General features: G+C 54.1%; 4 protein-coding genes across 4 annotated transcripts; 2 read left to right on the top strand and 2 right to left on the bottom strand.

Annotated features, from left to right (window-relative positions):
• Nucleotides 1-2762: 2762 nt before the first annotated feature.
• On the bottom strand, nt 2763-3619 carry CkaCkLH20_01963 (Snf7 family protein; the record flags this gene model as incomplete). The annotated part of the gene is made up of 4 exons (XM_038884682.1): nt 2763-2839; nt 2900-3105; nt 3170-3374; nt 3436-3619. The coding sequence occupies 4 exons, from the start codon at nt 3617-3619 to the stop codon at nt 2763-2765; spliced, it is 672 nt and encodes a 223-aa protein (XP_038750382.1).
• Nucleotides 3620-4351: 732 nt separating this feature from the next.
• On the top strand, nt 4352-4847 carry CkaCkLH20_01962 (uncharacterized protein; the record flags this gene model as incomplete). Its single annotated transcript, XM_038884681.1, has 2 exons — nt 4352-4440; nt 4553-4847. 2 exons carry the CDS (start codon nt 4352-4354, stop codon nt 4845-4847), a joined length of 384 nt encoding a protein of 127 aa, XP_038750381.1.
• Nucleotides 4848-9257: 4410 nt separating this feature from the next.
• CkaCkLH20_01961 (uncharacterized protein) lies at nt 9258-9835 on the top strand (the record flags this gene model as incomplete). Its single annotated transcript, XM_038884680.1, has 2 exons — nt 9258-9665; nt 9725-9835. The coding sequence occupies 2 exons, from the start codon at nt 9258-9260 to the stop codon at nt 9833-9835; spliced, it is 519 nt and encodes a 172-aa protein (XP_038750380.1).
• Nucleotides 9836-10119: 284 nt separating this feature from the next.
• On the bottom strand, nt 10120-10398 carry CkaCkLH20_01960 (uncharacterized protein; the record flags this gene model as incomplete). The annotated part of the gene is made up of 1 exon (XM_038884679.1): nt 10120-10398. One exon carries the CDS (start codon nt 10396-10398, stop codon nt 10120-10122), a length of 279 nt encoding a protein of 92 aa, XP_038750379.1.
• Nucleotides 10399-10963: the final 565 nt, after the last annotated feature.

The following is a 10963-nucleotide window of genomic DNA, read 5'->3' as shown; positions in this document are numbered from 1 at the left end:
CACCTGTACGTATCGGGAAACAGAGACAGGGAAGCTTGATGGGCCGGTCCACTGGCGCCAGGCGATCCTTGTCAACGGCTCCATGGTGCCTGTCAAGACGCCAGGAAACGATTGCCGACGGAAGAGTGGTTCCTGGAATCACAAGGGAGGGCACCACCAAACCAACGGGGCTGTCATCCGTTGTTGGATCAAATGGAGGGTGGACGAGGGAGAACCCGCGGGTTGGCTAGATGCAGTAAGACGGCATGTTCAGAGATGCTGCGTGTGCGATCATGTCTGTACGAACGTCTTGTATCGGCGGTAGGCGTGGTGCTGCTGCTGGTGGGGTTTGGAAGGCGAAGGAGCGCGGTTTGTTTCTCATCGGCCATTAAAACCCCGGTCAGCGACGTGCAACGTGGCTCGCCTGGTGGAGGCTCGCCTGTGAAGATCCATGCAGGAGAGTCCGGACCGCGGGCTGGCGGGAGGGGCGGATGTGACTGCAGTGACAGTGGTTGTGGCACCGAAAGTCGCAATAGTGGGGTTGGGCGGCGGAGTGTAGACGAAGGTACAGTACGGAGTACAGAGCACTCGTTCTTCCAGTTCAAGAAGCTGAGGATCATGGCTTATGAGCAGATAGCAAGCCCTTCGTGACCATGTCAGCAAGCCGAGCTTCCGTGGGAGGGGCCTCTCAGAAACCATGCGTCCAGCGAGGGTGACGGAGGAGGTGCGGGTTGGACGGAATATCTGGTGACAGTCAGATGTAGCCGCTACTCTGACTGGCGAGGGAGATTGGGCCGGATGCTCGCGCTGAGGTAACCACATGGCTCCTCCCGAACGACGGTGTGTGAGAGCTGCAGTAGCCCAATCTGGCCCGAGAAGTTGTGCAGCGAGAGTGCGTCGCGCAGAGCGGCCGGTGCCATTGGTGTCGTTGATGCCCTGCGGAAACCCGACTTAGTCCGACGACATGCCACAGGACGGGACAGGATGTGGTAGAGGCGATGGGCCGCAATAGTCGAAACTTGGGTGGTTGGTTGGGCGCCGAGACGACGACGGAAAACGACATGGCTGGGCTGTGCTATCTCCTGTCCAAGATCGAGGCCGGTTGAGCTTGGCCCGACGAGGGTCGTCCAACTACTTCGTACCGAGTGGCAGTTGATAGTAGGCAGTTGCCAGTTGGGCCGTCAAGGCATGATGCTGTCGATGAGGCCATCGCGATACCGAAGCTGATATCGATTGTGACTGCCGGGAACACAGGGCGACGAAAGAGGCTGGCGGTTATCGCGTATTGACAAGCGCCCGCGATGGCAGTCAATATGCCCGATCTCGAGTCGTTTTGTTGTTTTTTGTTGTTTACATCTGTGTAAGAAGCACCATCCTTGTTTCCAGGGCAGGAGGGAAGAAAATTGAGTTGGCGATATGAACCAGCATGACCCTTCAATTTTGCCAGGAAGGCGGTTTATTGTTCTGGAAGGAAAAAGCATTCCCAGGTTACCAGCCCGTTGTCACCCTACAGGGCACCATCGGGCTGGAATAAGCGGTAAAACAAAAATTTCCAAGGCACTTGTGCCTGACAAGCCTGCCACTCCTGCCTGTCCTTAAGTGCGCTGATAAACGTCTCATGTGGATCCTGATAAGACACAAGTATCGGTATCCCCGCCACCACTCAATATCTACGCAAATTGGACGAGGGAGTACTTCTGCCTCATCTCCAAGCGCCCGCTTCTTCAGCATCTGTCCCTGACACTCTCCCGAGATGCCAACCACCACACCAACCGCCTTAATTCCTCTACAGAATTTGCATTGACGATGCCCGAAGCCTCATTTTCTTTTCCCCTAACAATCGAACCCACAACGTCATCGAGATAACAAGGTTCTAGTCGCTACAACGACCTACGAGACTTAACTCACGATGCATCACCCAACACATTGAAGCCCCGCCATTTTACGGAGACAGCGAATCTGCCGCTGTCGAGACCTTCAGATCGCCGCCACCTGAACGCACCCACGGGGAACATGATCGTAGCTTCGGTTATCCATGGTCACGATCGGTCACTCATGGCGACTGGCGGTGTGCCGAGACACGTGAGCAATGGCTTCTGTCCCGGTCCCGGTCAGGTGGGACCCTGAACGCCAGCGAGTTCAGGTGGACCGCCGTTGATGTCTCGCCCGCCGTTCACCGGACTAGACACCGCTGCATTGCGGCTGTATCTCCGGCGCATGAGCCAAGCCATCCCGTCTGGTACTCGGAAAAAGGAAGATGAACGCTGCACTATCATGAAGCCATGCTGTGCTGTTGTACGAAGTACACCGACCTTCTAGTTTCTCAACAATGGTCAATATGTGTTCTATGAAGACTTGGACGTAGACGCAGACTGTGTAAAGTACCCTCCCGCAGCGCAGAAAAAGCTTGTCAAACTCCCATCAGCCTCCACAACCGCGAGATTCCCATCGAATAGCACCCGAGTGCCCCAAAACGCCAACGCCAGTAGACAGGGTCTGGTGCGAAAGAGACTAAATGATGGCCGGAAAACAAGTGAACCACTGCCGCGCCAAGTGCGTCGTCGATGCAGCGCGCCTGGCTTCAAGCGCGCAAGCGCCCCTATGCTCCGGCCTTTGTCGTGCAGCATCCACTTTCCTCGGGGAGGGAGCCGTTCGCCTTGCAATTCTTACCTCCTTAGCGCGCCGTGGTTCAATGCGTGCCTCCAGTAGCCCCATTTCAAACCAGGAATGCTATGCCACCGCTCTCCATCATCCCCGTAGGATATCCAGACGTCTCGGGCCCCTTACATGGCCATCTCCGCCTGGAGCTTGCGGAGTTCTGCTTCCTCGTCGTCCTCCTCGGCGACCGCCTTGCCTTTGACTAGACAATACGTGTTAGTTCTCAGATTCGGATCAAAAGCCGAGAAGAAAGGCTCCATACGTTCTCCGTTTGCCGCGGCAGGCATGCGGTGGACGGCATCTGATACAGGCACCGATCCGGTGCTGATCATTTTCTCGTCCAACTCCTCCTGCTGCATCTGCTCCAACTCGTCCTCCAAGTCCTCGTCGATGATGTTGTCCGTCTGGCCCGTTGTGATGGCGTTGACAATCTCTTCGCTGAGCGCGTTCTGTTCTCGGAGATCCTCCCTACGTTCGCTTGGTTAGTATTTGCCTGGGGAAAAATTGTGCAGAATAAAGTTTAGGTACGTACATGGTCTGGTCCACCTTGTCGACGGTGAGCTTGCCGTGGATACCCTTCATGGCCTGGCCAGCCTTCTCCATCGCCAACAGTGTCTCGCGGTTGATGTTTGCAGACTCGATAGCGTTGATTTGGGATTCGAGTGTCGTAATTTGTGAGATGGTCTGCTCCAAGCTGTGTTCGTGGCCCTTCTTGCGGCGCAAGGCAGCCTTTGCGGCTATCGAGTCAAATCGTCAGCACGTCACAACTCCACGATATATATCGCGCAGACTACGCACCGTTTTTGTTGGTATTGACGTTCTTTCTTGCGATGGCATCTTGCTCGTCCATCAGTGTTTGCAAGTGCTTCTCTCTCTTTTGCAGCATATCGAGCTGGACTCGCAGGCCGAGGATCGCATCTTTGGCGTCATTCTTCTTCTTGGCGCCACCACCGCCGCCAAACCAGCCCCAGACACCAGACATGATGATCGTTGCTTGGAGGTTTGTCGAGTTGAACGGTATCGGAGAGGGTTGTTCGAGAGGATCGAGTCGCTTTTGAGAGTGTGCGCAGGCAGCTATCGGGCGAAGGCAGCCGTAATAATCGGGTTGCGTGGCAGTCGACCGAAGTTTGATGGCGGGGTACCGAAACAGGACGCAAGTGGGCACCAGGCGTCGTGGAGGGACCGTGGGAACAGTGAAGCGTATTGGACGACTCGGATGATGAGGCTCTAGATCGTGCGACAAAGCACTCGCGGCCAGCAGGTCGAGATGTCGCAAGGTCGATAGGCAGAAGGCTGAAAGATAGAGTAGATACGTAAGGTAGACAGACAGGTATGATGCAGGCTCCCGACTGGCTTAGCGATACCGTTTAGTGGGCGGCGGGCGATGACGGTGCTCGCCCAGCAACAATGCCTGCCTGGTTTACCCGTTATTCAACCGGTCAGATGATCCAATGGCACGTGATGCCTAATCGTGTGACCACAGAGATGTCTTATCGCCTTATCGGACTTGCTTACCTAATGTCATCGTGGTGGATGTGCAAAGGACGATGAATTGAAAGTGCTAAGATCACTACTTCTTTCTTCCCCAATAACTTGAACTTCAACAGCGGATCTTCTATCTTCGAGCGCAGTCATCAAATTCTTCCGGATACAAGTCACTGCGGCGTCAAAAATGCTACCATAACATCCGCGACTCCCACTAATCATACCAAGCATGTCGAGAGGCCCGCTGCCAACCCAGCTTTGCCTCCTATCAGACCTGTTGTCCAAATCACCAGGTGCAAAGGTCCGGTTTCTAGGATGGTGAGATGCCCGCTCACCTTGTGCCGGGCCACCCGTCAAGGAGTTTCGTTGATAACGTCTCACCGGAAATATCCTGCAGTCGCTATTGTTCTGTCTGCTGACTTGACTCCAGTGTCACCTCTTACTCGACGGTATCAGCTGTGCTTACTCTAAAGCATGACTTCCCTCAGGGATCGAACGTCACTGCATTAGTCGACGTCAGTCTCCTTCTAGAGACCCTCAAGTCAGCCGAAACAAGTATCGGCGAGTGGGTGAACGTGATTGGCTATGTCACACCTGCTCCTTCGGGAACGCGGACCAGAGGGACGAGCCGCAACCCGCAGAACGTGGCCATCCAGGCGCTGCTACTCTATTCTGCCGGACCTCTGAATGTTCAGCGGTACGAAACGAACTTTGGTGCGGACTGAATGAGGATCAGTCTGGAGATGCGACCGATGTCCTAGCGAGGCAAAGCATACCACCAACTTGGCTTGTACACATGTCAACATGGATCTCTGCCACGGCATGGACAAGCAGACGTGTCGCAACCTGCAATCTTCTCACCACCTTCGCCGGCCAGCTCTACATCCTTGATTGGTTCTTTGGTCACGCGAACGATCGCAACTTATAGCGACATCTACTATCAGATTATTGATGGATGGATTCATTCCTCACCCTTTGGGGCCGGACACGGGCCGAATACAGCTTCGGTTGCTACATCCATCCGTTTGGAACGTCCCATCGACCAGTCATCACGGGAGGAAACACGTGTGATACTGTTGGTCTTCAACGATACTATGGCTCGGTTTTGATGCATGGTGTCTATTCGGGAAATGCAGTACGTACGCCTATTGGGTATCTGGACAGGACGAAAAGCTAGCTGGCCGCAGCTGCCGGCGCTGCACTTTGCTGTGCACTTCTTGCAACGATTCCGCATACACATACCTATTAGGAGCAATGGACAGACGACGCCGGAGTCGTAGGCCTTTACCATTGGACCCCAAAAGTCGCCAGATGACAGGCTGTTGCTGGATGAGTCTGGGACACATAGCCATGCCCGTCCCAATCAGACAGACTGAGTTATACTGCTTCGGTCGCCTGTCGCCCAGCCAGTCAGAAACAACGAGTGTTCGGTCGGATCCACCGTCCGCTGCGGCCACCAGGCCGCACAAATGGAATCAGCCCCTCTCACCAGCAACAAGACCTTCTTCGCATATGGTAGCGCCTCGAATCACCGAATTCCACAAATTCCTGCCGTTATGCATGAAAGGGCTCACCCGGCCGCCTGCAACGCCTTGGTCGCTTGTGTGCTGAGATCCAAAAATCTAGCCCAATCTGAGATCTCGATCATTTCAGTCGGCTCCCGCTCGACCTCACTCGCGTCGCCTATCATCGTAACGTCGATGCCGCTCGTGGCTCCGGTGTGCCTCGTGTCTCCTTCGCGACGACTCGTTCGACCCTCTGGATATCACCACCGGTTGATGCAGTGGTCTCTTGAGGGGCTTGTCGGCTTCCTGTGCCCTAATTGCAGCCTGCCGCTCCCACATTTCCTTGGACTTTCTGCAGATATCATCGATTTGCTCCTAGGCCCGTGTCAGCGGTCCCTCGCAAAGTCGTCGCATATCGTAGGGATTCGACGGGAAATGCTTACGTCTGTCAGGCAGGGGCCTGGAGTGGTGATGAGGAATCCATCCTCTCCCTATTGATGCTGTGAGAGGCGTCTCGCGCATCATGTTTGAGATTTTCACACCTCGTTCGTGTACGGTCTGACCGTTGCATCCGGACCCAGGTAATAAGGAAGTTCTTGGGTGATGATCTTCTTGTGGATATCCAAACGCGGGATCCAATATCTGTTCATCTCTGACGACGAAGGCATGGCAACAGCTATTTTCTGGGCATAAGAGAGATGATCTGTCTGTCCGGTGACCCGGGAAGCACAAGATGGCGCAAGCTGGTCTTGAATGACGGCGGTCGGGAGGATTAAGACGGTATTTATCTTCGCCAACTATGCGACCACCTGGGTCTGCCAATCCTCGTACGCTGCATCAAGTGGTGATTACGAGCGTCCAAGTCATATTATTACACCAAGTGCAAGACAAGAAGCGCACTTTTTGCAGACTTTCCCTTTTGGGGCCCAGCTGTCGGCATCCTCACCGCTTCAACTTCCTTCTCGGTCGTCAGAACCTGCCTGCCATGCCTGCATGCAAGGACGTACGCCACATACCTTCATTGTCTCGACGGTTCTCACAACACAAGTGGGAACCATCAATCCGGAGTACGTTCCACCTGGCAGGTTGGGGGGTGTGAGCCTGCAGGAGATAGGCAGAAAAGTGAGGCGGACGACGCGCCCACCCCCAGGACGGTCCGCCTCACGCCCGTAATAATCCCTTGCCACCATCAAACCACGAATCACAAGTGACCAAATGCCTTGTCATGAGCGGAATCATCACGAAAATGAAAATTGGTCATTTCGGCCGTTATGCCAGCCATCGAATCAGCCCCTCGGGTGCTCTCAATTCGTCAGTTCTCGATTATGGATCATTTCCTTGCTGCAAGATCCAATGACGGCGCCCGGCTGCAGTTTCTGCAGGTCCGTCATTCTCGCGATCCCCAGTTCGCGAACTTTCCGAGATGGAACTCCTCGTGGCTTCCTGGCATCTTCTTCCAGCTTGTGCTTCCTTTCCAGGGATAGACCCGGTGGGTTAGGTAAGGCGTCGGTGTCGTTGGTCACTGGCATTCAGACAGCGCCGATCCTGACGATCGTCGTTTTCGACTCCAAGGCGAACATGCGGGGACGAGAAACGGCGACCACTCGTTGTCATCCAAGGAGGCAGGAGGTTATATATCCAGGATCTCCAATTCTTCAACGATCTGGATGAACCCTGGACCCCTCAGCCTACCCGTTGTTGGTCCCGGATTCCTGGAACACAGGGCTGCCGTGATCGGCGCCGTCAGCTCCGGGTTTGTCGAGATTCAAAGTGCCGATGAAGAGTGACCTGCAACGCGCCACCCTTTCATTACCTCGCCGCTCCCTTCATCTGCGGTCTGGTGGTAATGTTTTCCCGCCAGCTCCTTCGGACACGGTCAGCATTTCCCGAGACATTATCACCTGGGCTCGGAGTCGACGATCCACGGCACCAACACGACGCAAGCCCAGTCTCATCACCACTGACTGGATATGGAACGACGAGGCGGCTGTGACAAAAGCGTTGGAAATTGGGGATCCTTGCCATCACAGAAGTTGATCTTCCGTTCATTTCAAGGGAACGTGGTCTTTTTTTTGCTGCCTGGCCAACGTTATATCAGTAATCAAGGTGAAATCCTTCGATAACCCCTCAGTCGTACGATGAAGCGACATACCTCCTACGGCTTACAATGAGCGATGCTACCTCCAACCGAAGACTTTCCGGACCCAATCAAGGCGGAATGCGGACCCCGCATGACCCAGTGGCTTCCTTGGAAGGATCACCTTGTCAAAATGGCTTTCAAGACAACCCAGCAAACATCGAGATGACAGCCTTGCGACAGAGTCAGGGATTATGCTCCAGGCCAGGTCAGCTGCTAGTGCTCCGTCGCTAAGTTATTTCTTCAGTCGGCTACTCCCTGGAGCAAATACTCTCCACGCTTCCCTGCCCCACGCTTCCCTGCCCCCATTCTCAATTCTGCCTCAATATCATCGCCCTATTCTGAGATCACGCGTGCCGGAGTCCACTCTCCCAACGTGGCTGGAATGATGTCAAGATTAAGGTGAGGGTCTGTGGGTTAATCATTTGAGCCTCAAGAGAGCTGGGCCTGCAGCCCCTCTTCATACCTAGTGCGCCTAGTCGACGTGTCAAAACAGCACATTGAGCTTTGCCTGGCGAGGCGTTCACAGATAGACCAAAGATGAGGCTGCATTGTTCATTGAAATTGGATCCCGGACTATCAGGCGGCTGATGCGACCTTCAAGTCAGTGTTGACTGCGATCACCCGTCACGAATCGTAGTAGCGATAGTATGACAGGGCTACTACGGCGTCATGATCGAAGTCAGTCAAAATCATCTGATATCTGCTGCTACGAGGCTTCAGCGTCACGTCTGACGGGAACTCAATGCTGGGATGCCAGGACTTGGCTTTTCCCTTCGCCGATGTTCTCCGTGGAAGTTTCTCCAAGTGGGAGTCGTTAATCCATCGCGACCGACACTACAAGACGGCCAGGGAGACACGAAGACGTCTAGCCGCCAATCTCTCCTTACTTCTCGAACTCTCCAAATATGGATAAGCATGAATCCTTTTCGGGTGATGCGCATCGCTTTGTTGCTCAGAATAAACTTCCGTTCAGCCATATTGCCGGACAGTCAAACGATAGCGAAGCGTCTCATTCAGGCTAAACATCTCGGACGATAGTTCTGCATGAGAACAAACATTATCAGCAATGTCATGCGAGCGGATTCGCACTGGACTCAATCAAGCAAGACTGGAGCTCTCGTTTTGTCCAATACGGGAAGTCTGAGGCACTTCATTTACGATTCCGCTACCCGATTAGGCATATTTGCAGCCACGCTCGTCTTCTGCTATTAGGCTCGTGGTGCATTGGGATATTGAAGTTCGGTACCCTTCCGCGCCAAGCAGATGCCGCCTCGATTCCCTTTCGTCGAAGACCTCTTTCTTCCAAATGAACTCAGCAGCACCGTTGCAGTGCCACTGTTTTGCCTAAGAAACCACGTCTGGTGCCTTATTCCACAGACGCCCTCCTGTCCTCACATCCCCAATCTACAAAATGGCAGCGCCAGTACCTCTTCTTCAAGCAAATATGCTGTGAACGTGCGACTAGCCGAACCAACCCACGGCCACCCGCAATGCATACTCTCAACTTCCTCGCAACACTCGCCGCCTGCATCACCGCAGAAGCTCATCTACACCACCACCTCCCCATCGCCGCCTCAGCCCCAGCGATCACCCAAGCCGCTGTCGCAAGCAGAGTCCGAGCCGCCGCCGTCGTCACCGTTACCGTGACGAGCTGGACGACAACCGTCGTGACCAAGACCGAGACCGACACTGTCGTCGAGACGGTGACGAAATGGGTGCCGCCGCCCACCACGGTGCGCTCTACGACCTCGACGACGACGTCCAGCAGGGTCTCGTCCACGGCGCGGTCGACGACGCAGCCGCCGGCGCCTGAGCAGACGCAGACCAAGTACGGGCAGTGCGGCGGGTCGGGGTACACCGGAGCTACCAAGTGCGCGGCTGGGTCGAGCTGTTCTGCGGTCGCTGCGCCTTGGTATTATCAGTGTTTGTAGATGAGACGCGGTGGTGTTGAATGCAGAAGAGTTTCTTCTGCACTGGGACCCAGTCCTGGGCCATCGATTGCATTCCCTCGGCGAAGATCGGCGCCAAGGCATTCATCGTCCACGATATGTCACGAAGAACGGCTTAAGGTTATACTAATTACCGATACTGTATTATCTATGAATATTATCTCCCAACACCCTCGTTAAACGTCCACAAGGGTAGGAAGAGTAGTGTGGGATCCGTATTGAACTAGGTCGCATGAATCCAAGCCATGTCCACTCCATTTCCACTTGATCGTTCGGAAATAGTCCGAGAAGAGTTCCTAAGTGACACGAGCACTTCAAACTTCTCCCTTAGTGAAGCGAGCACTTCAAGACCTTTCCTAAGTGGCACGAGCACTTGAAACCTTTCCTAGTTGATGTGGCGGGCCTAAGGTCGTTGCCAGTAGGGGTGGTCGCCCCAGAAGGGAGGCTTGTTCGGCTCCTGCCAGTTGAACCACTCGATGCGGTACTCGTTCATGGCATTGCTCTTCCTGGCGGCGAACTCCCGCTTGATCTCGCGGCGTTCTTGGTCGCTCCCCGCGTTGGCCACCATTTGCTCCTCGCATCGGCGGAGCGACTCCCACTTGCTTCGCTGGAACCGCTCGATCTCGCGGATGTTCGAACCGGAGTCGGCGGAAGAGACCGGCGCAGACTGACCAATACCCATTGTGAGTGTTTTGGGGGGGTTTTTATGGCTGGATGGAGTTTTGTTGCGGGTATTCGCGGGGCGAGGAGTATTCGTTGATGGAATACGAGACCGATAGGTAGAAGAGCTGAAGGATACCAGAGTAGATGAGTGGAGGAATTGATGAGTAGACGAGTCGAGTTAAGATTGATGTGTGAGACGAGTCTGAAGAACGAAAGAACACATTCTGGAATATCTCTCTCTCTTTATATTCTAGCCAACCTACCTCTGCGGTCTTACTGATTTCATTTCTCTGATCCTTTGCTTCAGTGAGCTTTCGAATGCCATCGTTGACAGAAAGCTTGGTCACCTTGCGGGAGGCCATTCACACCTCTGGCAGTGTAAGTCTACACGGTATCTCCGGTAAAAGATGTTCAGCTTTCGAGGCAGATGCTTCCGAATCAGGTAATTTTCAAGATTAGAGTTGCCTGTCACGTAAATCAGACATTCAAGCTTTTAATAAATAGAATGGAAAAGAAAATGAACGACGGAAATAGACAGTTTGCGTAAAAGGCTAAGCCAATGAAAAATGAAGCCTTCAGAGCTG

Source organism: Colletotrichum karsti (genome assembly GCF_011947395.1).
Source record: "Colletotrichum karsti strain CkLH20 chromosome Unknown Scaffold4, whole genome shotgun sequence".
NCBI lineage: Eukaryota > Fungi > Ascomycota > Sordariomycetes > Glomerellales > Glomerellaceae > Colletotrichum > Colletotrichum karsti.
The sequence above is the reverse complement of the archived record's forward strand: the minus strand, read 5'-3'. Positions and strand labels throughout refer to the sequence as shown.